Source organism: Myotis myotis, unplaced genomic scaffold (assembly GCF_014108235.1).
Source record: "Myotis myotis isolate mMyoMyo1 unplaced genomic scaffold, mMyoMyo1.p scaffold_m19_p_10, whole genome shotgun sequence".
In the NCBI taxonomy this organism is placed as follows: Eukaryota; Metazoa; Chordata; class Mammalia; order Chiroptera; family Vespertilionidae; genus Myotis; species Myotis myotis.
The window spans coordinates 54,060,270-54,085,512 of record NW_023416314.1 but is presented as its reverse complement, the minus strand read 5'-3'; the positions used below and the strand labels follow the sequence as shown (position 1 = coordinate 54,085,512).

Here is a 25,243-nt window from a genome sequence, read left to right as displayed (position 1 = left end):
ATTTCATGTAACCCACCTATGTTCCTCCTTTGATTGCAATATATAAATACGGATGTAACCCTGCCATTCTCCGGAGCACTATCTCAATTCGTTGAGGTTCTGCTTCCCGGCATATGTCAACAGTTTGGCTCAAATTAACTCACAAAAATTCTTCACAATGGTTTTTTTTACGTTAACACAAATCAGCCTAAGTGTATTTTACAGAGTTGAGATGACCTTACAGACCTCAGACAAGCCCTAAAAGGAACCCAGGATTGGACTCCCAATGACTATGAATATAGGGTATATATGTATGTTTTTTCAGCGTGCCAACTATATCCAGGCTCGATCTGTATGTGAGGAATTCATTCTTCCACTGACCAAAACAGTTAGCTTCCCTTACGTGTTTAAAATGGTGCAAAAGCGGTAAGCGGGTGCCTCTAAACACGCAATGCGCATCGGTGTAGGAGATGAGCGCCATGTGCTGAGTGATAACGTGTATCCAAGGCAGGGCCAGTCCGTGGCGTGAGCGCCTGCGCGGCTTCGTGAGCGCCTAGAAACCAGTAACTAAAATCCCCTGCCCGCCATCTGCCGGTTCTGCTGCTGGGGCACTGCCGTCTCAGACCTGAGCGTCCACCCGGGATACACATCGAATCCAGGCCCGGTAGGTAAACCCACCCCCTCGCTTTCCCCACCCGGAGCTCGCTCGGAGGACCGCGATTGTCAGGCTACACTCGGGGGCCGCTAGAATGGGGCGCTCTGCCATAGCCACACCCCACAGTTTACTGGGCGGTGTCTCCTTGGTCGAAGAAGGACTTGGTCCCGCCCCCTTTGAGTGACGTCATTAGCCACGTACCACGTCTCTACGTGTCTCTAGCCTGAAAGCGGAAGTTACGCTAGGGACTCGCGAGCGCAGCGATGGACCTGTAAGGATATAGGCCATTTGGGGCAGGGGGCGGGCAGACCTCCTTGGACGGCGCCGGAAGTGGTCGTGCCGAGAAGAGCTAGGGAAGAAGCTGGCGAGCCAGCTCATTTGGCTGCCGCTGGCCGCCGGGGTAAGACGCCTTCTCCCTCCTCTCCGAGAGCCTGGCCCATTCTATCCGATTCGGTCAACATGGATTTCAGGGAAATTCTCATGATAGCTTCTAAAGGACAAGGAACCAACAGCGTACCGGTAAGTAGCCACTGGGACGCCCCTGAGATTCTAATTTTAAAGTTGGGAATGTGTATCGATCGGGCGGAACTTCGAGGCATCCGCCTCTCGGCTCCGAGAGAGGAAAGACCTGAACAGCTTTGCTTACTTTTCTTGGGCATGCACTTCTGGGAACTCCGGGTGCAGATGGGGCTGAGGCGGGACGACGAGGCGGGAGCTCCCAGTGCGGGGCTTGGCCAGCCCAGGTCCCCCTGCAGCCAGGGCCGTGCGGGGTGGGTGCGTTACAGCTGCGAGGAGCTGGTGAGCGGAGTCGTGCCTGGCACACAGTGGGATCTAGCGCTTGTGTTTTCTGGCTTCGGTATAAACTTCTGCCCAGAGTGGGGAGCAAGTAAGTGTATTGAAGAGTTCAGAGGTTTTAGAGACTTGGCCTGATAGCCTTTTGGCTGACTTCCCGCCGATTTTCGGGTCAAACATTTAGCGCTTTTCCCGAACAAGTTCTTCTGATTTGTGGCCCCACCCACTTCACAAACGAAGTGATTAAGTTATCATTTCCCAAGGACCACTTTTTGTGTTGGAAAGAGACATGGAGCAGAGTCCACGAAATCTTTGGCTAACTTAAGCATGGGTGAGCTAGTTTTGGCTTCCGTTTACTTGTGGCCTTCCAGGTTTGTCTTTGTTTGAAATCTAGGTCTCATTTGCTTGGCAATGTTTGCCAATTCGCTGGTACTCGCCGCGGTGGTGTGCGGCTTTTAAAATCGAAACGCTGAAATGGTAGAGAGTATCTGGTTTGCGGGATTGTAGCTGCTTTGCATAAGCTAGTCATTTCTGGGTCCTCAGATGGTCCCCACAACACAGCTGTAAACCGGTAAATTGCATTGTGATACCTGCGGTTCTAATCATTGATGTAGAACTCAAACAGCTCTGTTAAAGTCAATTCAGCTGGAATTTATTGCTCTCTCATTGCGGTCTGCATTTCTTAGAATTTTGTCTATATGTGTTTTTTTCTCTCTTGTACGTTTCTTGTCGTCTGATGCTGTCCCACCCTTTTTAAAGCAGTGATCTGATGATAGTAAAATAACTGGTAAATAAAACATATCCATCCGTTTATTATCTGTCCCCACCATCTCCATCCCAAGTACTCTTACTATCCATTCCCTTGGACTCATTAGCTATGCAGGTTGAAATTCTGGGCTTAAACCTTTGAAACCTTGAACAACAGAATTATTTCCTACATCTGTAAATTTCCTAGACAAGTCAATACTGAATTTTGTAGTACTGGATCTTTGCATTAGGTCCATATTTAATTCTAGATCTTCCTGAGTTTCAGTGTAGGTGAAAAATGGGTGGTAATACTATCTTTGATGCCCAGGAATAGCCTGTAGGAGAATTAAATAGTCTTTAAAATACACACACACACACACACACACACACACACACACAAATCTGTTTCACTTATTTATGCCTTCATTGGTTGATTCTTGTATGTGCTCTGATGGGGGATCGAACCCATAACTTTGGTGTATCAGGATGACACTCTAACCAACTGAGCTATCCAACCAGGACTCTTTTTTTAAATTTATATACTTATTTTTAGAGAGAGAGATGAAGGGGAGAAAACATCAATTTGTTGTTCCACTTTTTTATGCATTCATTGATTGCTTCTTGTATGTACCCTGACCTGGAATAGAGTATCAGGACCACGCTCTCACCAATTGAGCTACCCACCCAGGGCCAAGAGTTGGTCATTTCTTACTCTAAAAATCATTAGCCTCTGAGAGAAAGGCAAATGCAGAGCAGAAGCAGATTTCAGAATATGTGTAAATTTCAGACTATATGCATTATTTATTGATCTGCCTATGATTTGAATAATGAAGATTGGAAGCAGAAAGATAAACAGGTAAATTAGTGAGGTCATTTAAAATTTAATAGATGAATATAGGTATATATGTTATGAAAGCATGCTTTCCCCTACCCATCCCCCAAAAGCTAGTAAGCTTAAAAGTTGGTTTAGTTAGCAGCATTATAATCCTTATCCTTTTACATCACAAGAGAAACTGATGTAGAGCAAGACTTTAAATTTAATCCGTGATCTTGCTTCAACTTGATTCACCTAGTTATTCTAAGTTACATTCTTCATTAGCTTGACGTCAAGTCTTTTGGAGCACACCATCAATGCAAACAATGTATACATAATAAGGCCCAGGAAAAAATACTTTCTTTCTGCAGGATTCTTTATTATTTTATATTGTTGACACTATTACATGCCCCCCTCCACACACACACTTTTACCTCTTTACCCATCTCCAGCCAGCCCCTGCCCTCCCCCGCCACCATTACCACACTGTTTTCTGTGTCTTTGGGTTATGCATATATGTTCTTTGGTTAATCTCTTCATCTTCTTTCATCCAATCTCTCCATCCCCCTTTCTCTGACTTCTGTCAGTCTGTTCCATGTGGCCATGCCTTTGGTTCTATTTTGTTTGTTAGTTTATTTTGTTCATTAGATTCCACCTATAAGTGAGATCATATGGTATTTGTCTTTCTCTGACTGGCTTTTTTTGCTTAGGTAATAATCTCCAGGTTCTGCAGGATTCTTTTTTTTTTTTTTTTTAATATATATTTTATTGATTTTTTACAGAGAGGAAGGGAGAGGAATAGAGAGTTTAGAAACATCGATGAGAGAGAAACATCGATCAGCTGCCTCCTGCACACCCCCTACTGGGGATGTGCCCGCAACCAAGGTACATGCCCTTGACCGGAATCGAACCCGGGACCCTTCAGTCCGCAGGCCGAGGCTCTATCCACTGAGCCAAACCGGTCAGGGCTGCAGGATTCTTTTTTAAATCAACTGGAGACACACATTTTTACAAAATACATATTTTTAAATTTTTGGAAACTTGTAAAACACATAGAATGCTAACATATACTTATATGCCCACACCTCACATTTAATATACATCAATATTCTGCCATATTCTTTAAAAAGATGATTTTATTGATTTTAGAGAGGAAGGGAGGGAGAGATAGAAACATCAATGATGAGAGAGAATCATTGATCAGCCACCTCCCATATGCCCCCCACTGGGGACTGAGCCCTCAACCTGGGCATGTGCCCTGACCAAGAATCGAACCGTGACCACCTGGTTCATAGGTTGCCCGCTCAACCACTGAGCCACACGGGCCAGGCGCCATATTCGTATTATTTTAAAGAAATAAAGCCTAGCCCTAGCTGGTTTGGCTCAATGGATAGAGCGTCAGCCTGCGGACTGAAGGGTCCCAGGTTCAATTCCGGCCAAGGGCACATGCCTGGGTTGCAGGCTCGATCCCCAATAGGGGCTTGCAGGAGGCAGCCAGTCAGTGATTCTCTCTCATCATTGATGTTTCTATCTCTCTCCCTCTCCCTTCCTCTCTAAAATCAATAAAATATATCTTTAAAAAAAAAGAAAGAAAGCCTAATTGATATGAAGTCTCCCAAGCCCTGTTTTCTTTTTTTTTTTAATTATAACATATGGTACAGTGTAATACAGGTTCTTGTGTGTGTGGTTGTTTTTTTGTTAATCCTCCCCCAACGATATTTTTCCATTGATTTTTAATCCTTTTTTTTTTTCCTGTTCATTGATTTTTAGAGTGTGTGTAAGGGAGGGGGAGAGACACACAGAGAGAGACATTGATGTGGTTGCCTCCCACACACACACCCCTGTGGATCAAGCCTGCAACCCCGCAACTGACATACATGCCCTTGTGTGGAATCAAATCCAGGACCCTTCAGTCTGCAGGCGGACAGTCTATCCACCGAGCCAAATTGGCTAAGGCAGTACAGATTCTTATAAAACAAATATCCTTGTAAGCCACCATCCAAATCAAGAAACCTTTCAAGCCACATACACACACCCAGCTTGACATAAACTTGGTTGATTGATTGATGTTCTAGAACCAGATCTTTGCCATAATTGGCAGTGACATCATCATCCCTCTCTAGTGCATGATTCGTTTTTCCTTTTTAGCCATCTTCTTCCCTATCTTCCATTTGGATCCTGTCAGACTTGATGTTCAGATTTAGTCTTCATAGTTCCTATGGCAGACCTTTACTACAGGAAATTATCACTAGCATTGATTAGAATGAAATCCAAGGGAGGCTAAAATCTAAAACACCTGTACAGCCACTCCCAACTCTTTGCAGGGCTTTATTTTTAAGAGGTGTCTGTTGTCATCTGACTTGAGAATTAATGAACATTTATTTCCCCATGGGACATCTTTTTTTCTGTTGTTTTCTTTTTAAACGAACTAATTTTTATAATGTTTTAGTTAAAACAAAGAAAGGATTGCATCATGCCTAGAAATATTTGGCACACTATATTTCCCAGTGGGAAACTGAATGCAGAATAACAGCTGATCAAGGTGATGTAACCAGTCATTATCATTAGCTCTGCTTATATTTAAACAAGAAAAGACATTTTTTGTAACCTTATACTTACGATTTTCCCCCCTGCCTTCCTCTAGCAAAAACAAAGCATTTGTCTTGTTTTGATACAACAGTAGAGCTTAGATTATGGATTCTTCTAGGTTTCAAGTAGCTATATTCAATGGCTTGTAGTGCATGAGACAGGTTACATGATCTTTCTCACAGTGAGACTCTGAACATCATCTCAGACAAGATAATAGTCGCTCTGATGTGACCCTCAAACCAAAAAGTAAAGGGGAAGCCTTCATTTGGTGCCAGATATATAAGGATTTGGGGGGCTATGGCTCCTTGAGAAAAATAGAGGTACTGAAAATGGAGCCCAGGAGCTCTAACTGGGATGGCAGTTACAGATGTCTTCAGGAGCTAGATATTGTAAATTCTTGAAGTAGTCTGGGTATAAAATGATCAGTGGCAAAGCGCCACATATTCCAAAGAAACCCACTATTTATTACAGTAGTTATATTTCCTTTTAAAGAACAGTATGGCTGAAACCGGTTTGGCTCAGTGGATAGAGCGTCGGCCTGCGGACTGAAAGGTCCCGGGTTCGATTCCGGTCAAGGGCATGTGCCTGGGTTGTGGGCACTTCCCCGGTGGGGGATGTGCAGGAGGCAGCTGATCGATGTTTCTCTCTCATCGATGTTTCTAGCTCTCTATCTCTCTCTCTTCCTCTCTGTAAAAAATCAATAAATATATTAAAAAAAAAAAAAAAAAGAACAGTATGAGCCCTGGCTGGTTTGGTTCATTGGTTAGAGCACTGGCCCTCGGACCGAAGGAGCATAGGTTCCATCCCTAGCCCCAGTTCGGGCACCTGCAGGAGGCAGCCTATTGCTGTCTGTCTGTCTGTCTGTCTGTCTCTCTCTTTCTCTCTCTCTCTCTCTCTTCCCCACCCCCCCCCCACCCCCCACTCCTTCACTCCCTCCCTTCTCTCTAAAAATCAATGGAAAACATATCCTTCGGCGAGGATTAATAAATAAATAAATAGATAAATAGTATGAGCCAACAATAAAGTTTCTACAAGCTATCACTTTGTAAAACTTGATCTATAATCTTTGTAACTGGATTGCTCCCTATTCTTGGATCTGAAGATGATTTTTCCAATGCCTAGAAATATGGATTTCTAGCCTAGAGCTATACTTCTCAACCAGTATTTTAGTGAAAGGGTCTTTTTTTTTTTAATCCTCAACTGAGAATATGTTGTTATTGATTTGAGAGAGAGAAACATTGATCAGTATTGCTTCCCATATGTGAACGGCTGGGATCAAGCCCCAACCTAAGTAAGTGCCCTGACCAGGAATGGAACCTGCAACCTTTTGGTGTGCCAGATGATGTTCCAAGGCCAGGGCTAGGGAAAGGGTCTTTCAGAAACCAACATCCCCACAGAAATTATTTCTCTTCCTCATCATTACCTAGATAATCTCTTTCTGAATAATAATAGCAATAGCAATGAACATTTACTAGTATAGTGCTTACTCTGTGCGAGGCATTATATACATATTAATTAATTTAAGTATTATAATAACCATATAAGGAAAGTTGTTTTACAGATGAGACCCAGAGAGATGTAGAAACCAGCGTCACACAGCTAATAAAGTGACAGGGCTAGTAATGGCAGAGCAGAGAATCTAATCCAGACGGACTGGCTGCAGAGTTCATTCTGTGGAAAGAACTGTGTTGAATGAGGAAAGTGTGTCATCTATACAGCCTGGACCACTGCACCCATCCAGCTCCCTATCCAACTCCAGGCTAATATAGCCTTAAGCAGTAACCCTATTGGTTTTATTAGTAACACTTCTTAGTGTATAATAAAGTCTGATGGGAGAGATATTTAAAGACCAAATCGACAGCATTTGAAACTGGTGAATAGAGAAAATTTTGGCCTGTAAGGGAGAGTGCCATCATGGTTAACAGAAACAGTCTGAGGGTGAGGGAAGAGAAAGGTCAGTGGTGGACCTGTTTGAGGTAATGGTACTGTCCAAGAGGTAGGTGGAAATTAAGGAATGGCATTTAAGATTGAGGTTAGAGCTAGAGATATAAATGTTGGAATTAAATTAGAAGTGAGGCATGTTGTAGTGGGAACACTTTTGGACCTGCCTGAGACCTAGATGCTAATTCAGACTCTGTCTGCTACAAACTGGAAATACATGGTTGTCCTTCCTGGGGCATTTCTTTATTTTTATATCTTTAATATATTGATTTCAGAGGAGGAGGAATAGGGAGAGATAGAAATATCAATGATGAGAGAGAATCATTGATCAGGTGCCTCCTGCATGCCCCCTGCTGGGGATCAAGCCTGCATGTATCCTTGACCGGAATTGAACCCAGGACTCTTCAGCCTTCAGGCCAATGTTCCATCCACTGAGCCAAACCAGCTAGGGCTTCCTGGGGCATTTCTAACATAGAGGTTGGACTAGAGGCTCTGAAGTACCTATCTGATATTTCATTTTATAATCAGGTACTAGAGGCCTGGTGCACAAAAATTTGTGCACTCGGGGTGGGGAGAGGGGGATCCCTCAACCCGGCCTGTGCCCTCTCGCAGTCTGGGACCCCTCGGGAGATAACGACCTGCTGGCTTAGGCCTGCTTCCGGGTGGCAGAGGGCAGGCCCAATCCCTAGGTGCAGCCCCTGGTCGGGCTCAGAGCAGGGCCGATTGGGGGGTTGGGGCACCGCCCCCTGTCACACTCAAGGCAGGGTTGACGGGGAGGTTGCAGCGCCACCCCGTCACGCACAGAGCAGGGCCAATCAGGGGTTTGGGGAGTCCCCCCTGTCATTCACAGAGCAGGGCCGATCAGGGGGTTGAGGAGCTCCCCCCTGTCACTCACAGAGTAGGGCCGATAGGGGAGTTGGGGCACCGCCCCCTGTCACACACACAGCAGGGCGGATCAGGGGGTTGGGGCGCCGCACCCGGTCACACACAGAGCCGCAGGGCGATCAGGGGGTTGGGGAGCTCCCCCCTATCAGGCACAGAGCAGGGCTGATCAGGGGTTTGGGGCGCCTTCCCCTGTCACGAACAGAGCAGGGCCGATAGGGAGGTTGTGGCCCCGCCCCCTGTCACGTTGCTCCAGGGGCCAGGAGGCCTCGCTGCTCCGCTGATCCTGGTGCTGGGAGGCATATTACCCTTTTACTATATAGGATAGAGGCCTGGTGCATGGGTGGGGACCGGCTGGTTTGCCCTGAAGGGTGTCTTGGATCAGGGTGGGGGTCCCCACTGGGGTGCCTGGCCAGCCTGGATGAGGGGATGATGGCTGTTTGCAGCTGGTCACACACCCTTCAGGGTGGGGGTCCCCACTGGGGTGCCTGGCCAGTCTGGGTGAGGGGCTGAGGGCTGTTTTCAGGCTGGCGGGTGACTGAAGCTCCCAACTGCTCCTTTTTTCTTTTTTCTTTTTTATTCTGGGCCAGCTTTAGCGCTGAGTCTTGGCTCCAGCTCTTAGGCCTCAGCTGCTGAAAGCAGGTATCTGGTTTGTTTGGGTTCTATAATGGAAACACTGTTTCAACTCCAGCTCTGAGATCCCGGCTGGCTGAAAGCAGGTTTCTGGGGTTTTGTTTAGCTTCTATATTTGTAACAATGTTTCAAACTGCAAGCTCAGAGGCCGGCAGCAGCAGGTGGGGAACGTTGGAGTCCTCCATCACTGAAGCAAGCAAGCCTCATGTTCGCTTTAAGCTGCCTGGCTGCCGGCCGCCATCTTGGCTGGCAGTTAATTTGAATATCGCCCTGATTAGCCAATGGGAAGGGTAGCAGAGGTACGGCTAATTACCATGTTTCTCTTTTATTAGATAGGATATTATAAACAAAATAATAGTAAATTTTACATGTAATGCCACAGCAATTCTGAATAGCAACATTTTGGTTTTATACAGGTTTCATATGCACAATCCTACAGCACATCATCTGTACACTGTATGGTGTGTTTACCACCCAGGTCAAGTCTCCATTCATCACTATTTATCCCCCCTAAACCCTCCTCCACTTTCTCACCCCACCCCCAATTTTCTTTTCTTTTTTGAAAATTTTTTATATATATATTTTTTATTTTTTTACAGAAAGGAAAGGAGAGGGATAGAGAGTTAGAAACATCGATGAGAGAGAAACATTGATCAGCTGCCTCCTGCACACCTCCCACTGGGGATGTGCCCGCAACCGAGGTACATGCCCTTGACCGGAATCGAACCCAGGACCCTTCAGTCCGCAGGCCGACGCTCTATTCACTGAGCCAAACCAGTTACGGCCCCCAATTTTCTTAATATGACCATGACAGTATAGTCTCAATGCAAAGAACACATATGTTTTAAAGTGACTTAGTGTGTTCTAAGTCTATTGGCTTTAAAATTATAAACCTTGGCAAAATCTCCAATACTGTTTTTAAATGGTACAAGCTTCACTGTTATGGATCATTCATTGGGGTCCAGCAAATGACTGAGTTGGCTTACAGTATAATGAAATGGATATGCTTAGGATGAAAGAAACTCTGGTCCAGCTGCTTTTCATGAAGCTGAAATAATGAAGCAGCCTGGTGAGTTGAATCACATTCAGTATTTGTGGAAGCATCTTGATGTGCTGCTGCTAGAGTTAAATGTGACCATCTGATGTAGGGGAAAGTGCCAAGCAGTTCTTCTGCCTTATAACTAGAATATGTTGTAATTCCAGCTTGAGGCTTTCTTCAACATTTTTATTGTGATATAATTCACATAGCATAAAACCCACCCACTTAATGTGTAAAAGTCAGAGTTGTGCATCCATCACCAATATCTGATTCCAGAACATTTTCATCTTCCTCAAAAATAATTCCTTACCTTTTAAGCAGTCATTTCTCCCCGATCCCCTTCTCCACTCAGCCCTGGCAACTACTAATCTGTATGGGTTTGCCAATTCTGGACATTTCATATAAATAAAATCATATACTCAGTGTAACATTACATAGTGATAGATATCATAAAATAAGGAATAAAGGTTAGGCCATAAGTAAATGATTAAATAAGTGATTATACAAAGTATATAAGATTTTTTTAAGTTTTGGAAACCCCCATGAATTTTTACTTAACTCTCTTAAGTTTGAAAATAGACACCTTCAAAGGCCAAGAGAATACCTTTTGGAGAATGCTTTCTAAGCTGGTTCCTAACATCCTTGAACTGAGAAATTATAATTATTTCTCTGGCTTAACTAATTAAGAGATAATTAGTTTCTATGCCCATTAATGCTTCAACAAGGGTATCATTTTAATTCTTTTGGAGTAAAAGCAGAATATCCTAGAAGTTAAAAAAATGACAATTATATAAGTAAATTTAAATGATGGTAATGTGATTTTATTCTGTAGTCAATGTTGACTTTTAACTTATGAAGTGGAGAGGGGCATTGCTCAGATAAAAACTTTGAAAGAAAAAAATATACAATATGTAGCTTTGATGGTCAGTTTTATGCTAGCTTTGTTTATTGATTGATGAGCAGGAGACATCTATTTGTTGTTCCACTTACTTAAGCATTCATTGGTTGATTCTTGTGAGTACCTTGACAAGAGATCGAACCCGCAACCTTAGCGTATCAGGAATCAGCTAAGCTACACAGCTAGCGCAGGATTTTTTTTCTTAGTGAATCTGAGTTCCTGAAAATCCCCTCATTGTTTCTTCCTTGTGCTCTGCCTTTTCTGTATTTAAGTTCCTAGTTTGTGTTTCCTAAAGTGCTGTATATATAGCTTTGGCTCTACCATGATTTTAAACTGATGCACAAATACTTTTTATTCTAATAGTCATTTTTTAAAATATATATCGTGATATGATTTGGAAAAATATAACTAGCCTTCTAACCTGTCATTTCATAGATATTATTACTTGAGGTAAAGCTGTAATATTAAGTCATGGTATTAAGTTTATGTATTTTCTTCTTTTTTTTTTTATTTCTTAAAGTATTACAAAGAGTATTACACATATCTCCTTTTTCCCCCCCCTTGACATTCCCCTGGCTTCCCCCATCCCCCAGTGTCTTGTGTCCATTGGTTATTCTCATATGCATGCATACAAGTCCTTCGGTTGATCTCCTACCCGCCCCCCCCCAACCCTCCCCAGAGTTCCCACTAGTTTGACAGTCTGCTCAATGCTGCTCTGCCTCTGTATCCATTTTTGTTCATCAGTCTATAATGGTCCTTATTATCCATAAATGAGTGAGTTCATGTGGTATTTTTCTCAACTTCCCAGGGGCCGTCTCAGTCTCACAGGGGCCATCTCAGCCTCACAGGGGCTGTCTCAGCCTCACAGGGGCCACCTCAACCTCACCAGGGCCGTTTCAACCTCACCGGGGCCGATTCAGCCTAAGTCTACGTATTTTCTTAAAATTACTCTATCTATAATAATAAAAGCATAATATGCTAATTAGACCAGACAGCCAAACGACCTTCCGGACGTCATTCCCAACGAAGCCGTGGAGGCAGGGGCCAAGGCAGAGGTGGTTAGGGGTGATCAGGCAGGCAAGCAGTTAGGGGTGGTCAGGCAGTCAGGCAAGTAGTTGAACCACTGAGTTAGGGGCAATCAGGCAGGCAGGCAGAGGGGTTAAAGGCAATTAGGCAGGCAGGTGAGTGGTTAGGAGCCAGCGGTCCTGGATTGAGAGGGTGCAGGCCAGGCTGAGGGACCCCCTTCTTCCCCTCCCCCTTCCCATGCACGAATTTCATGCACCGGGCCTCTAGTAAATAATAATACAGATGGTATACTGAAAGGAGAAAAATCATGAATATGGTATGAGAATGTCTGAAGCTTGGTAAACATTGTGTTAAATTGTGCCCATTGACATTGTTTTCCTTTTGGGTACCTGTATTCAGTGAAGAGTCGCTTTGCTACTAGTCATAATCCCATTACCTATCCCAAGTCCCAGGTTAAGAAGAAAGATGTTTATCTTGAAACCAGGTTAGGAAGTGCTCATTGTTATAATATCTAGATCAGGGGTCCTCAAACTTTTTAAACAGGGGGCCAATTCACTGTCCCTCAGACCGTTGGAGGGCCGGACTATAGTTTAAAAAAACAATTATGAACAAATTCCTATGCACACTGCACATATCTTATTTTGAAGTAAAAAAACAAAACGGGAACAAATACAATATTTGTATTTGCATGTGGCCCGAGGGCCTTAGTTTGAGGACCCCTGATCTAGATAACAAACCGATCCTATTTTAAATAATTAACGCTGCCCTGGCTGGTGTGGCACAGTTGGCTGGAGCATTGTCCCATACCCCAAAGGTGGCAGGTTTGATTCCGATCAAGGTTCCATCTCATCAGGGCACATTGGGAGGCAACAGATCAATGTTTCTGTCTCACATCAGTGTTTCTCACTCTCCCCCTCTCCTTCCCTCTCTCTAAATATCAATTTTAAAAAAAAGATTCTCGCCGAACCGGTTTGGCTCAGTGGATAGAGCGTCGGCCTGCGGACTGAGGGGTCCCGGGTTCGGTTCCGGTCAAGGGCATGTACCTTGGTTGCGGGCACATCCCCAGTAGGGGGCGTGCAGGAGGCAGCTGATCGATCTCTCTCATCGATGTTTCTAACTCTCTATCCCTCTCCCTTCTTCTCTGTAAAAAATCAATAAAATATATTTTTTAAAAAAAGATTCTCTAAAAATAAATAAATGAATTAACACTAACCTGTGTATTGGCATTTTTCTGTGGGAAACACTGTATATAAGCTTTGATTTGGCAGGCAAATCTATTCTTGTAAACCAGGACAATTTTATATACCTAGTTGGGTAAACAATGTGCTCCTTCCCTTAAGTCTCCCTTTACCTCTCCTTTTCTCCTTAAGTGGATTGGGGATAAGGATTTTTATTATTTATTTTAAGGATCTCATTATGACTCAGCCAAGGGGACTGGGAAAGAACTCTGGATGCTCTTGCGATTTTTCTGTCAGGGATGTGTCAGTTCTCAGCATTGTTGTTATGCAGGATTTTCAGGTTGGTCAGGGCCTGCTTCCTTGGCCAGTTGCTTCTAGACTGACTTAGCTGGAACTTCAGCCTGTTTCAAGATGCCTTGTATTGGACAGCCATATGGTAAGCATGGATCCTTTGGCTTTCCTCAAGGAATTTCATACCCACTTGAGGAATTATTTTGGTTCCTATGTACCTGAATTTGTTCTCAGAGTTAGTGTTTCATTTTTAACTAATACAGCAACAGTTTCAATGGATAAGAATGTCATCTGCTTAATAAGACAAATGAGGGAGGGCACTTGAAACATCTTCTTTCCTAGCCTATACATTTAATGTGGAATGGTCCTAGAGATGAATCATCTCAGCCTGAGTTACTAGCTGTTTATCACACTTCTTTAATGATAGTTACTTATAAAATGGAAATGTTTTTCTTTTCACAGTTCAAATTAACAATATTCTAGTGTTAGTCATTTCCCGATGCAGTTATATAAAAAGTGAAGCCCAGAGAGATGTCATCTGTGCCAGGATAATGTTAGCACTTTTTGGGTGGTCAAAGTAAAATCTGTGTTTCATGTTGTAGGCAAAACTATGTAGCCATGTGTCCCTATTAGAAAATCAGCTGGAGTAGGGTACTCAGGAAAGAATATAGGTGTGAGTAGTAGTTTTTTCTGCTTGTTTGAAAAGTTGGACTTGAAATGCTTAATTCTGAAGGTGGCTGATTTTTAAAAAATGTATATTGATTGGTGATGGCAATCTTTAGTCTACTCATTCAAATGTTAATGTCTTTTAGAAACAGTGTCACAGATACACCCAGAAATTATGTTCTACCAGCTACTTTTCTGGGAATCCCTTAGCCTAGTTAAGTTGACACAAAAAATTAACCATCACAGTTCACAGTACACTGTTGCCTGAAATTGGGTCTCTCTTCTGAAAGGGGGCTCACAGGCTGTCATGGAGCCCCAGCCGAAGATGCCTAATAGTTCTATTTTTTATGAACCTTCACCTCCAGTAAGGCCTCATTGTAATGGAGAAGGCTGATTTTTTAAAATCAGAATTTTAAAGCAGTGTGTTCTAAGTGGTGAATTTTTTTTTTTTTTTTTAGCCTGGACTGAATTTCTCATTTATGCATTATTTGGGATGTTACAGAAAAACTGCACATAAAATTAGTCATATTTAGCCTGAACCTTGATGGCTAAGCTTTAATGTGGGTTATTTGATGTCTTAATTATTCAGAATAGGTATTTCAGTCAATACTTAAACCTCTTTATTGCTTGCCACAGTGCCTTACACCTAATAGACAATATATTTTTAAAGTTGAATTGATTATAACTTTTACTTTTTTTTTTTGTAGAAAAGGTATAGTTTGGCAGTGGGTCCTGCCAAAAAAGACCCAAAAGTTAAGGGTGTCCAGTCAGCAGCTGTACAAGCTTTTCTCAGAAGAAAAGAGGAGGAGCTCAGACAAAAAGGTACGTTATCTCTAGCCTTATTCTCAGTTATTTTGTTGTTGGTTTTTTTGTTCTGTTTGTTAGTCTTCCGGTGAGGATATTTTTTCCATTGATTTTAGGGAGACTGGGAAGGAGAGAGGAACATTGATGCGAGAGTGTCAGATCAATGGGTTGCCTTCCATGAGGGATCCAATCTGAAACTCAAGTAGTACCTGCCCTTGACCGGAATCAAACCTGCCATCCTTCTGTGCGTGGGCAGTCTAACTACTGAGCCACGCCAGCCAGGGCTTACTCTCAATTTTAAAGTCTTCCACCTTCACAGCTAGCTTATACTTAACCAATGGATATTCGTAGTAACATAACAGGCTAATGGATTTGTTGCGTATGTGTATGAATCAGCTGTATTTATTTATAGCAGTATATACATTGTGTGTGTTTTTTTAATATGTTTTTATTGATTTCAGAGAGGAAGGGAGAGATAGAAACTTCAATGATGAGAATCATTGTTCAGCTGCCTCCTGCACGCCCCCTACTGGGGATCAAGCCCACAACCTGGGCATGTGCTCTGACGGGGAATCAAATCATGACCTCTTTGTTCATAGGTCAACACTCTACCACTGAGCCACACCAATCAGGTCATGTTCTTGCATTGATCATTTGTATGGGTGTTATCTTTTATTCCCCCTTAAATAAAAGCTTTTTGGGAAAAGCGATCATATCTTCTGAATCTGCTTCTAGCCTATTTTGTATTTTAATTTTTTGGTTATTATTAAAAGTATTATCTAAAAAATTAAAATAGAGGCAATTTTTGAAAACTAGTAAACTCGAAGTAATTTTACTTCATGAGAAGGAAACTGATTTAATAAATTTAAGTATTCATTGATTCTAATAACTATTAAATTGGTACTAATGTTCCCTTACCTTGGTATATCTGGTATGAACTATTTTCTATATTTAAAGTTAAAAGTCAAGTCTCTCGCTTAGTCATATAGAAAAACCCATATGTAACCCACTCATTGTGTTCAGATGACTCAACTAATACTCATTCAAATGACTTTCTCATTTGATTCCTAGATGTCTTTAAACTGTATTGATTTTTGTGGGTGTGCTTTTTAAATATATTTTTATTGATTTCAGAGAGGAAGGGAGCGGGAGAGAGAGAGAGAGAGAGAGAAACATCAATGATGAGAATCATTGATCAGCTGCCTCCTGCACGCCCCCTACTTGAGATCGAGCCTGCAGCCCAGACATGTGCCCTGACCAGGAATGGAACTGTGACCTCCTGATTCATAGGTCAATGCTAAACCACTGAGCCATGCCGGCCAGGCTGTATTGGTGTTTTTTATTGTTGTTTTTTGTTAATCCTCACTGGAGGATATTTTTTCCATTGATTTTAGAGAAAGTGGAAGGGACAGGGAAGGGGAGAGGGATGAGAGGAAAACATCGATGTGAGAGAGCCACATTTATTGGTTGCCTCCTGTGTGTGCCCCAACTGGAGCAGGTAACCTGCAACTCAGGTACATGCCCTTGACCAGATTCGAACCCATGACCCTTCAGTTTGTGGACCGACGCTCTAATCACGGAGCCACGCCAGTCAGGGCCAAACTATATTGTTTCAAACTACATGTTGCTTATGTTTTGGCCACCAACTGATTGCTTATAAACATACTGTTACCTTGAGACCTTAAAATACATTCTTTTTGTCCCTTTTAGCCTTAGAGGAAAAAAGGAGAAAAGAAGAACTAGTGAAAAAGCGAATTGAGTTAAAACATGACAAGAAAGCAAGAGCTATGGCCAAGAGGACAAAGGACAATTTTTATGGTTACAATGGGGTTCCTGTTGAGGAAAAGTCAAAGAAAAGACAGGCAATGGAAAGCCATGGTCAGGGAACAGACCAAGAGTATGAGATGGAAGAAGAGGAAGAATTCTTAGAATACAATCAAGCAGCATCAGAGCAGGAGTATGAAGAAGAGCAAGAACCTCCTCCCAAAGTTGAAAGTAAACCAAAGGTCCCCCTTAAAAGTGCCCCACCACTCATGAACTTCACTGACTTGCTCAGGCTGGCTGAGAAAAAGCAGCACGAACCAGTGGAAATCAAGGTGGTGAAGAAAACAGAAGAGCGGCCTATGACTGCACAAGAACTTAGGGAGCGAGAATTTCTTGAACGAAGGCATAGGAAAAAGAAACCTGAGGCAGATGCAAGACTACCTCCAACCAAAAAGGCACCCTCTCAGACAGAAAGTATGGGCACAAAACCTAGCAGAGTTTCTGGGAACAAGCATCCTTCTTCCAAGGGTACTCCCCTTCCTCGTGATGAGAAGAAATCCAGACCCAGCGCAGCTAATGAGAAACATTTAGGTTTGTTTTCATCCAAATCCATGCCAGGAGAGAGGACCAAAGCAGGCTCTAGCAACTGCTCCCAACCCTCGCTTCGGAAGGACCATGACAGGCCTGTTTTCAATGGGGCTGGAAAGACCCACTCGAGCACCTATTCACCAAGTGTTCCAAAGACTTCTGCTAAAGGGATGCAGAAATCTGTTACTGAGCACAAAGCCAAAAAATCTCCTCCCCATCCTACCCATTCCAGACCTGGACCCGTGGTCACCCCACATAAGGCTAAGAGTCCAGGTGTCAAGCAGCCAGGCAGCAGTTCCAGCCCAGCTCCTGGGCGGCCCGGCACAGTGAGTGTTCGGCCTACAGTTAGTTCTGGCTCCGTGCCCAAGCGCCAGGATGGCAGCTCCAGCTCAGGACCTGAGCGATCAGTCAGTGGGACCAAGAGGCCAGCAAGTGACTCAAATCCTGGAAGGACAGGTGGCTCTGGACGACCCATCAGTGGCTCAGGTGGTTCTGGGAAGTCAGTGGTCAGCTCTGGTGGCCCTGGGCGGCCTGTGCACAGTCCACATGACCGACAACCAATGAGTGGCTCAGTGCCCCCCAGGCGGTCAGTCAGTGGCCCGGGGCGATCAGTAAGTGGCTCAGTTCCAGCTGGACGGACTGTCAGTAGTTCAGGCCCTGGAAGACCAGTGAGCAGCTTGGGACCTGGGCGAATAGTTAGTAGCTCAGGTCCCCCCCATAAGCCCAAATGCACTGTTGTCTCAGAAACAATATCTTCTAAGAATATCATTACCCGGCCCAGCAATGGACAGATGAATGGAATGAAGCCTTCCTTGGCTGGCTACAGATCTGCCCAAGGTAAAATTGCCCCTCCCTAAGAGTATCTATTTGTCACTAGGAAATTGGAAAACACACCTTTTAAAAATATAACCAGGGACCCTGTAATCCTTCTATGTGCCCTTTAATGTATTCGTATGTTGACAGAATCCTGGTTTGTTTGGTTTTTTTTTGTCTGTGTCCGAGAATTCCTTTAGTGATCATAGCTTGGAAAAGTCTTTAGAAAGAGACTTATCTAGGTCCTGGGTGTTTATCCCAGTAATGTCTCCAAGTTTAATAACCTTAGCTCTGTGATTTGTAAGACAGTGAGTGTATATGCCTAAATCGTTCAACATTGGTTCTCCACCGAGAATGATTTTGATCCCTAGTGAACATTTGGCAATGTCTAGAGATATTTTTGATTGACACAACTGGGGATGGGATGCTACTAGCATCTGTTGGACAGAAGGCGGGAATGCTGCTATTATCCTACAGTGCACAGGACAGCTTCCTCATAACAAAGAATTATCCGGCCCAATATGTCAGTAATGCCGAAGCTGAGAAAGAAGCTCTGAGCCAATGAGACAAGCCATGCATATTAAAACTTTAGAAGAACAAAAGGAGTGTCTGTAATCAAGGACAAGAAAGCAGTCTCCAGATGCTGGTCTATTGGTCGGTGTCAGTCTTTTGCTAAATTTTAATCAGACTTTTGGAAAAATGACAAAAATAAGGATAATATAGTGAATTTTTCCTAAAGTCAAACTTTACTCAGTTTGACCAGTTACCCATAATTCTGAGAATCTTTCCTACTTTGTTGGACTTTTTATAAATGTAAGGACATTAATGATGATAATAGATAGTAGATTGTTACCTATGGTGTCTTGTCTTTGCAAAATTAAAAGTTAGTGATCCTATAGCTATTTGTAATTTTTTTAATGTTGCCAATTTTTTAAGTCCAGAAGAATGGAAACTACTAAGCTAGAAAATGTAAGACACAGTAAGTCCTGGGACATACAGGAATTCTATTCCTTGTGGATACCGTGAAGCATCAGGGATGATGGAGGAATGACTCCATGCCGTGCACTAGCTTGCTGGCTCAGGTTTTTGAGAAGACCATCTTAATGACTTCTCAAAATGTCAGTTTACATAGAACTTTGTTGAAACTATTATTATTTTTGAGGGGAGCGGGGGACTATTTCAAGTTTTAATGCTCTTATAAATAATGGCTTTTCTATTCTTAGGTCCTCAAAGGCTTCCCTTCCCTAGTGGTTACAAAAGACAGCGAGACTATGAAGAGGAGGAAGATGAGGACTATGACTCTGAAATGGAAGATTTTATCGAAGATGAAGGAGAATCTCAGGAAGAAATATCCAAGCACATTCGCGAAATCTTTGGCTATGACCGAAAAAAGTAAGGCCAAAGAAGAATTATATATATACTTTTCATTTTGAATAACTCATGCAAAGAGAAAAAATAAACATTAATAGTTGAGGTACTGAATGCAATTCTTAGCTAGGAATTCTTGCATGATTTAGCTTTACTTCTTTAGTATTTATTATTTAAGAATTAACTCAGAATTATTTGTGTAGCTCTTTGCATGAGTGCCAAAAACTATCCCCTTTTAAAAAGTTTTCTGTAAGATGTATATTTAATGTGAGTAAAGCACTGTGGTATGGTAGAAAACAGATTGGCTTTGAAATCCGAAAGCCATCCACAAAGCTATGTTGAAAGCTGATCTGATCTGACACCTGCTTTTCTTTGGTGTAAAGAACTTTGCTACTCAAAAGTGTGGGTCCCTGGACCAATAGCATTGGTATCACCTGGAAGCTTGTTAGAAATGCAGGCTCTCAGGCCCCACTTCATATCTCCTGAGTCCAAATCAGCTTTATAAGGTTCCCAGGTGATATGCACATTAAAGTTTGAGAAGCAGAGGAAAGATGAGGGTTTGAGTGGAAGTTCCACCACTTGTTAGCTAGGTAAACTTGAGTAAGTTATTTTATGTAAAATGATATTTGGAAGGATTAAATGAAGTACTATGTGTATAGAACAGAAAGACTGTACCACATTAGTTAAGCTATGTATTCTTGGTCAAGCCATTAACCTATGTGCTTCAGTCTCTTTTCTAAAAGTCCTTCCCTTCCTCATGATGGTCTTAAAGTTCAAATGAAATATATACAAAATAATTTTCACATATATTGTGCTTTCAGGATTTTAATATAAACTATCACGTAAGTAGAGGTGAGTTGAGTAAGCATTGGATTGATACCTTCATCAGCATTAGATTCAGGAATAGTTGCCTCTGGGAGTAATAAGGGCTCATTTAATTTGCCTTTACTTCAGAAATCCACCTCTACCCATCCTTTGCTCTCCTATTCCCTGCCAAGCAAGGAGGAGGAACCCTAAGTGTGTTTGATTTAGTTGTAAAGATGTTGATTTTAAAAACAGCACGATTTAGTTCCTTTAGAAAATTGAATTTTTGTTATTTTTTTAAACAATTTTGATTCCCTCTCCTCAGATACAAAGATGAAAGTGATTATGCCTTACGTTACATGGAGAGTAGTTGGAAAGAACAGCAGAAGGAAGAAGCAAAGAGGTAAGCAAAAAACTTATATTTGTGTTGGCATGTCCTAAAAACTCCTGTTTGCTGCTTCAGTTGTACCATTGGGCCACACAATTCTGAATTCCAGTCCTGCTTGTTGTTGTGGGGCTTTAGACAAATTCCTTAGCTTTTCTAATTCTTGTTTTCTTGTTTGTAAAATGAGAATATACTGTTTTTACTGCTTGGGGTATTGTGAGGATTAAGATAATGTTGACACATTGCCTAGGGCAGTGCCTCATCCATGTAGGCACATAACAACTGTTTGAAGCCACCTCTGATCCCAGCATAACATGGTCTTGGTTTTTTTGTTCCCCATCCTGATTCCCTTTGACATCAGACACATCTCAGTCTTGCCTAACCTGTACCACTGCTGGCCTCAGGGACCTGATGAGGGATATTAAATTCCCTCTGTCTGATTCCCGTTTGGCTACCTGGTAATGAAAATTTCTTGGGTAGAGGTAACCAATGATTACTAGTACTTTGTTTATAGCATTTACTTGGTGAAATAATTGACTTCAGTCTCAACCCAGAACATTAAACCTTAAACCTTTTTCTCCCTCTTGCCCTTCCTTGTCCTGTAACTAGGTATCAAGCTAAAGTGTTGGTAAGGGACAAGCATGGAATGTTGTTATTTTTATATAAGTATTTTTTTTTATTTTTAAGATCTGTTGAGAATTCTACTTTATTACTTTAAGAGGAAAATAAAATTTTGAGGTGGTGAGGTCTTTTTAAAAAAAATATATTTTTATTGATTTTAGGGATGGGGAGAGATAGAAACATCAATGAGAGAGAATCATTGATCGGCTGCCTCCTGCACACCCCCTACTGGGAATCAAACCATGACTTCCTGGATCATAAGTCAATGCTCAAACCACTGAGCCACAGCAGGCAAGCTGTGAGGTCTTTTTTCCACTATAATTTGAGGCAATAGCATGGCTCTTGGTAGTAATTTTGAGTACACACTACATTCCATCTGAGCTCTCAGTGGAAATTTCATTCTTGCTTTTTAAAGAAAGAATCTTTGTCCTACCCTATATAAGCAGCTGGCTTATGCGGGGCGGCAGAGCAGATTTTTGTGGATGACCTGCTGCTCTCCCATACTACCAGCAGTATTGGAATAAACAGTCCTTTTCTGAAAAGAAAAGAAGGGAAGGGAAGGGAAAGGAAGGGAAAGCAATTTCATGTACATATATTGACAAATACCATTTTTTCTTTTCCTTTTTTGACAGTTTAAGGCTAGGTATGCAAGAGGACTTAGAGGAAATGAGACGGGAAGAAGAAGCAATGAAATGCCGAAAGGTCAAGAAGCTGAAAAGACATTAGCTGCTGCTTTTATTTATTTTTGTGAAACTCTGGAGACACTCTACTGCAAAGAAGTCCTGCCTTCGGACTGAAGAAGCCCATTCTCATTTTAGATTTATACTTGGGTCCTCAAGGACAAGGAATGGATATTGTATATTTTGAGCATAAAGTATTTTCAAATACTTTCTGGGGTGAAATCTGTAGTGCAGATGACATAATGCCCAGTGAGTGCTCTGAGGAAGTTAACTGCTCACAGGTCCCGGCCTTGATCCTGATGAGCTATGCACTCTAATGTGGGCCCACTCAACAGTCAGCCAATCTTCTTTTGTTCCTTTGCTATTTTAAAAAGGAAAAAAGATTGCTTCTTGACTTCCATAATTCTGTTGATGGGTGAGTAGGGCAATGGCTGGCTCCCAATCAAACTTATTTTGTCTTTTTATGAGAAATCTGGCCCTTCCATGAATGTTGCCAGGAATAAAGTGACCTGTTCTAATCTATATGTTTGGATTGAGAACTTGAAAATGTAGAGTAGGCTTTATAATTATATGGATGTCATCTCTGTGACTTTGAAGTAAAAAATAGAATAAATTATATTGTATTCTATATTCATGGATTGGATGCTGAGCATTCTTATTCACTGATTTAGGTGATTAGGCAATTAACCAAAAATATTTGAATTTAAAAAACAAGCTATGCCATTTGGTATAAGAATATTCTTTTCCAAGTTTTCCTTTCAGATTTATTGTAAAATAGACAATGTTACTGTGCTGAATTTTATCTAAAAAGTCATTTTATATTGAAGAAAAAATATTTTATTCAAAGATTAGAGTTGAAAGAGTAATTAGCTTAAAAAATAAGCAAGTGACACGTGAGGCGACCCTTACTCCTCCATTATGAAGATACTTTGGAATCCAAGGTGCCCTTGTATCTCTTGATGTTAATGACTTTGCATTTTTATCTTTAAATTCCTTAGCAATTAATGGCAAAAACCAAAAACTAAATTCATGTGTATCAAGCGCACCACCGCCTCTTTTTACTCATATTGCACTTTTATTTCAAACTATGCACTGTGAAGAGATTGTTTCCCCAGGTTGAAAAGGATGTTTCCTGCTACTGGTGGTATCCTGGGCTGTGGAACTTACTTCCTTACCTTTCTTCAAGTCCTCTCTATAGACTTACGCTCTCTTAAGCCTCAAATGCAAGCAATTCTCAGTCTGACTTAGGTTTTAGCTGGAGAGAAGCTAAGTCTCAAGGAAAGTCAGTGACAGAAAATGAGATATGCTGATGATAGAGAGCACTTGTCCTTGATGCTAAATGTGGAGGGTTGGGGACAGAGGGACAAAAGCTTACAGAACACTTCTACAATAAGGGTGTGGCTACTTTAGGCTGTTGGATGGTAGTAAAGGTTGTCCTACAAAGAATGCTTACTATTCAGTAGGTCCAAAACTTGTTTTGTGGTATTACTTTTTATTCAAAAAGCTTTCTTCTTCAAGTTTGGGTATTATACATGACCATTTTTAACCTTCCTTAATGAGTTGACCATGTGACTCAGTCCCTTAACCCTGACTCATTTTGAATTGAGTTTCACACTTTGAAAGTGCAAGGATTTAATTTTGAAGTTGAGTCCAATGAAAGGTGTCTTCATCACTAGGAATAGCACCCTTCCTAATGCTACACATAGACTGTTACACTGGTGGCAGAAAATCCTATTAACTGCCTCACTGATCTCAAATACCTTCAGTCCAGTGAAATTGGTTTGAGGGTAGTGTGATGTTCCATGTAATAAAACAGGTTTGGAACATTATTTCCTTTGCTGCCATGTACTTCCTCCACCCCTTCAAATTCATTTTTCTTGGATAAATTTTTTTTCAATATTCAGACTCTTTGAAATTGGCAATTACAATCAAGTGCTTGTCACAGCGGAAAGATTCTTGGCGGCTTGAAGTTTCCTGGCACTTTACTCAATGACATGTGTACAGAAAGGCACCATTGTGCTTGATAGAAGTTCCAGAACTTGGTAAGAAGTCAGGTTGTGTCCTATGCGTCTGTCACTTCTGAGTGTTTCCAATATGGATGTTGAGTTTTAGTAATCTGCAACATCAACATTAGAAAAGGGCACTTCTGTGGTTCATTTTTTTTGAGAAGTTCTGAGTCGTTTAAATTAATCTTGGCCTTGTTTCCAAATCCTGTCTTCCATTTTATTCTGTAATTCCTGACCACAAAGTTCACAAACCTTTGAAGAAACTGGAATGGGCTGTTATTTTATCAAGGTTTACAAATTAAGTGCTTGATTTTCAATGTATCCTCCGTTTTGACTTTCAGATTTTATTCAATATTTGAAGATGTGCCTTTTATTGGATAATGTTAATGCACGAATGTAGTAATGTTATTTCACGGTTGTAATAATGTTACATGATCATGGGTGTGGTATTCTCTAACAGATGACGTGAAAGGAAAGTAGTTTTCATAAAACTCGTATGCCTCTGATTGCACAGTCCCACTTGCTTTTGATGGTTGCTATGTCAAAGCAAGGGCACTTTCTTTTAAGGCTACTTTCAGGATTTGTCTTTGTATTGTCTCTATACTATAAATGCAATTATGTCCATTTGGAGGGCAGGGTACCACATGTCACAGGCAGCCTTACATGTGTGCCGTGAAAAGGTTCAAAGACTTAACAAAAAAGAAAGTCTATGGGAACTCAAAATTTCATTTTTTTTAATGTAATCCCCAAGATTTTCTCCCAAGAAATAAATTACTGTTTTGTATTTTGTAACTTAAAAGCAGCTACTGGTACATTTCTGAGATATAGCAGGAGACCAAAACATGTTTGGGAAGAGAATAAATATATGAAGAGAGATGGTTGGTTTATTTTCAATGTGCAGAATATATTAGACTATTTATTTTATGAGTGAATGTGATGAAATAAATATTCAGGTTTTAGTGTATGATTAAGAATGGGATATATAGGTTTCTTTGAAGTTATTAAATCCATCATTTCTTTTACATAAACATTGTTTCTAAACAAGTTTAGAAACATTTACATAGCTTAGCTTGTTAACCTGGTGCTGTTGACCTGCAAGAGAATCTACTTTTGCATATACAGGTGAAAGTTTTGCAATTTATGTATAAAAGAAATTGTAGGCATTAAAAATATTTTATTGATATCTCCCTGGTTTGCACTTATTTACCAAAACTCATATTCCTATATCATCACCCTGAACATATTTCCAGCTAGAAACCCCAGTAGACTCATCAGACTTC

The 25,243-nt window shown here is 41.6% G+C and overlaps 1 protein-coding gene across 3 annotated transcripts; it reads left to right on the top strand.

Moving 5' to 3' along the window:
* The first annotated feature begins 850 nt into the window (after positions 1–850).
* SPTY2D1 (SPT2 chromatin protein domain containing 1) lies at positions 851–25,146 on the top strand. Of its 3 annotated transcripts, XM_036325617.1 has the most exons (7): positions 851–1,153; positions 13,403–13,609; positions 14,838–14,952; positions 16,645–18,123; positions 19,323–19,491; positions 20,597–20,674; positions 21,910–25,146. In XM_036325617.1, the coding sequence occupies exons 2-7, from the start codon at positions 13,607–13,609 to the stop codon at positions 22,001–22,003; spliced, it is 1,938 nt and encodes a 645-aa protein (XP_036181510.1). In that variant the 5' UTR covers positions 851–1,153; positions 13,403–13,606; the 3' UTR covers positions 22,004–25,146. The 3 variants fall into 3 exon arrangements, with proteins under 3 accessions (XP_036181510.1, XP_036181509.1, XP_036181511.1); XM_036325616.1 differs by lacking the exon at positions 13,403–13,609; XM_036325618.1 differs by lacking the exons at positions 13,403–13,609; positions 14,838–14,952.
* The last annotated feature ends 97 nt before the right edge of the window (positions 25,147–25,243 follow it).

Bases quoted from the DNA above. Each gene is read 5' to 3' on its own strand.
- SPTY2D1 (XM_036325616.1), top strand. From the start codon at position 1,094: ATGGATTTCAGGGAAATTCTCATGATAGCTTCTAAAGGACAAGGAACC. The intron at 18,124-19,322 runs GTAAAATTGCCC...TTCTATTCTTAG, and splicing joins TGGCTACAGATCTGCCCAAG to GTCCTCAAAGGCTTCCCTTC. The intron at 20,675-21,909 runs GTAAGCAAAAAA...CTTTTTTGACAG, and splicing joins CAGAAGGAAGAAGCAAAGAG to TTTAAGGCTAGGTATGCAAG.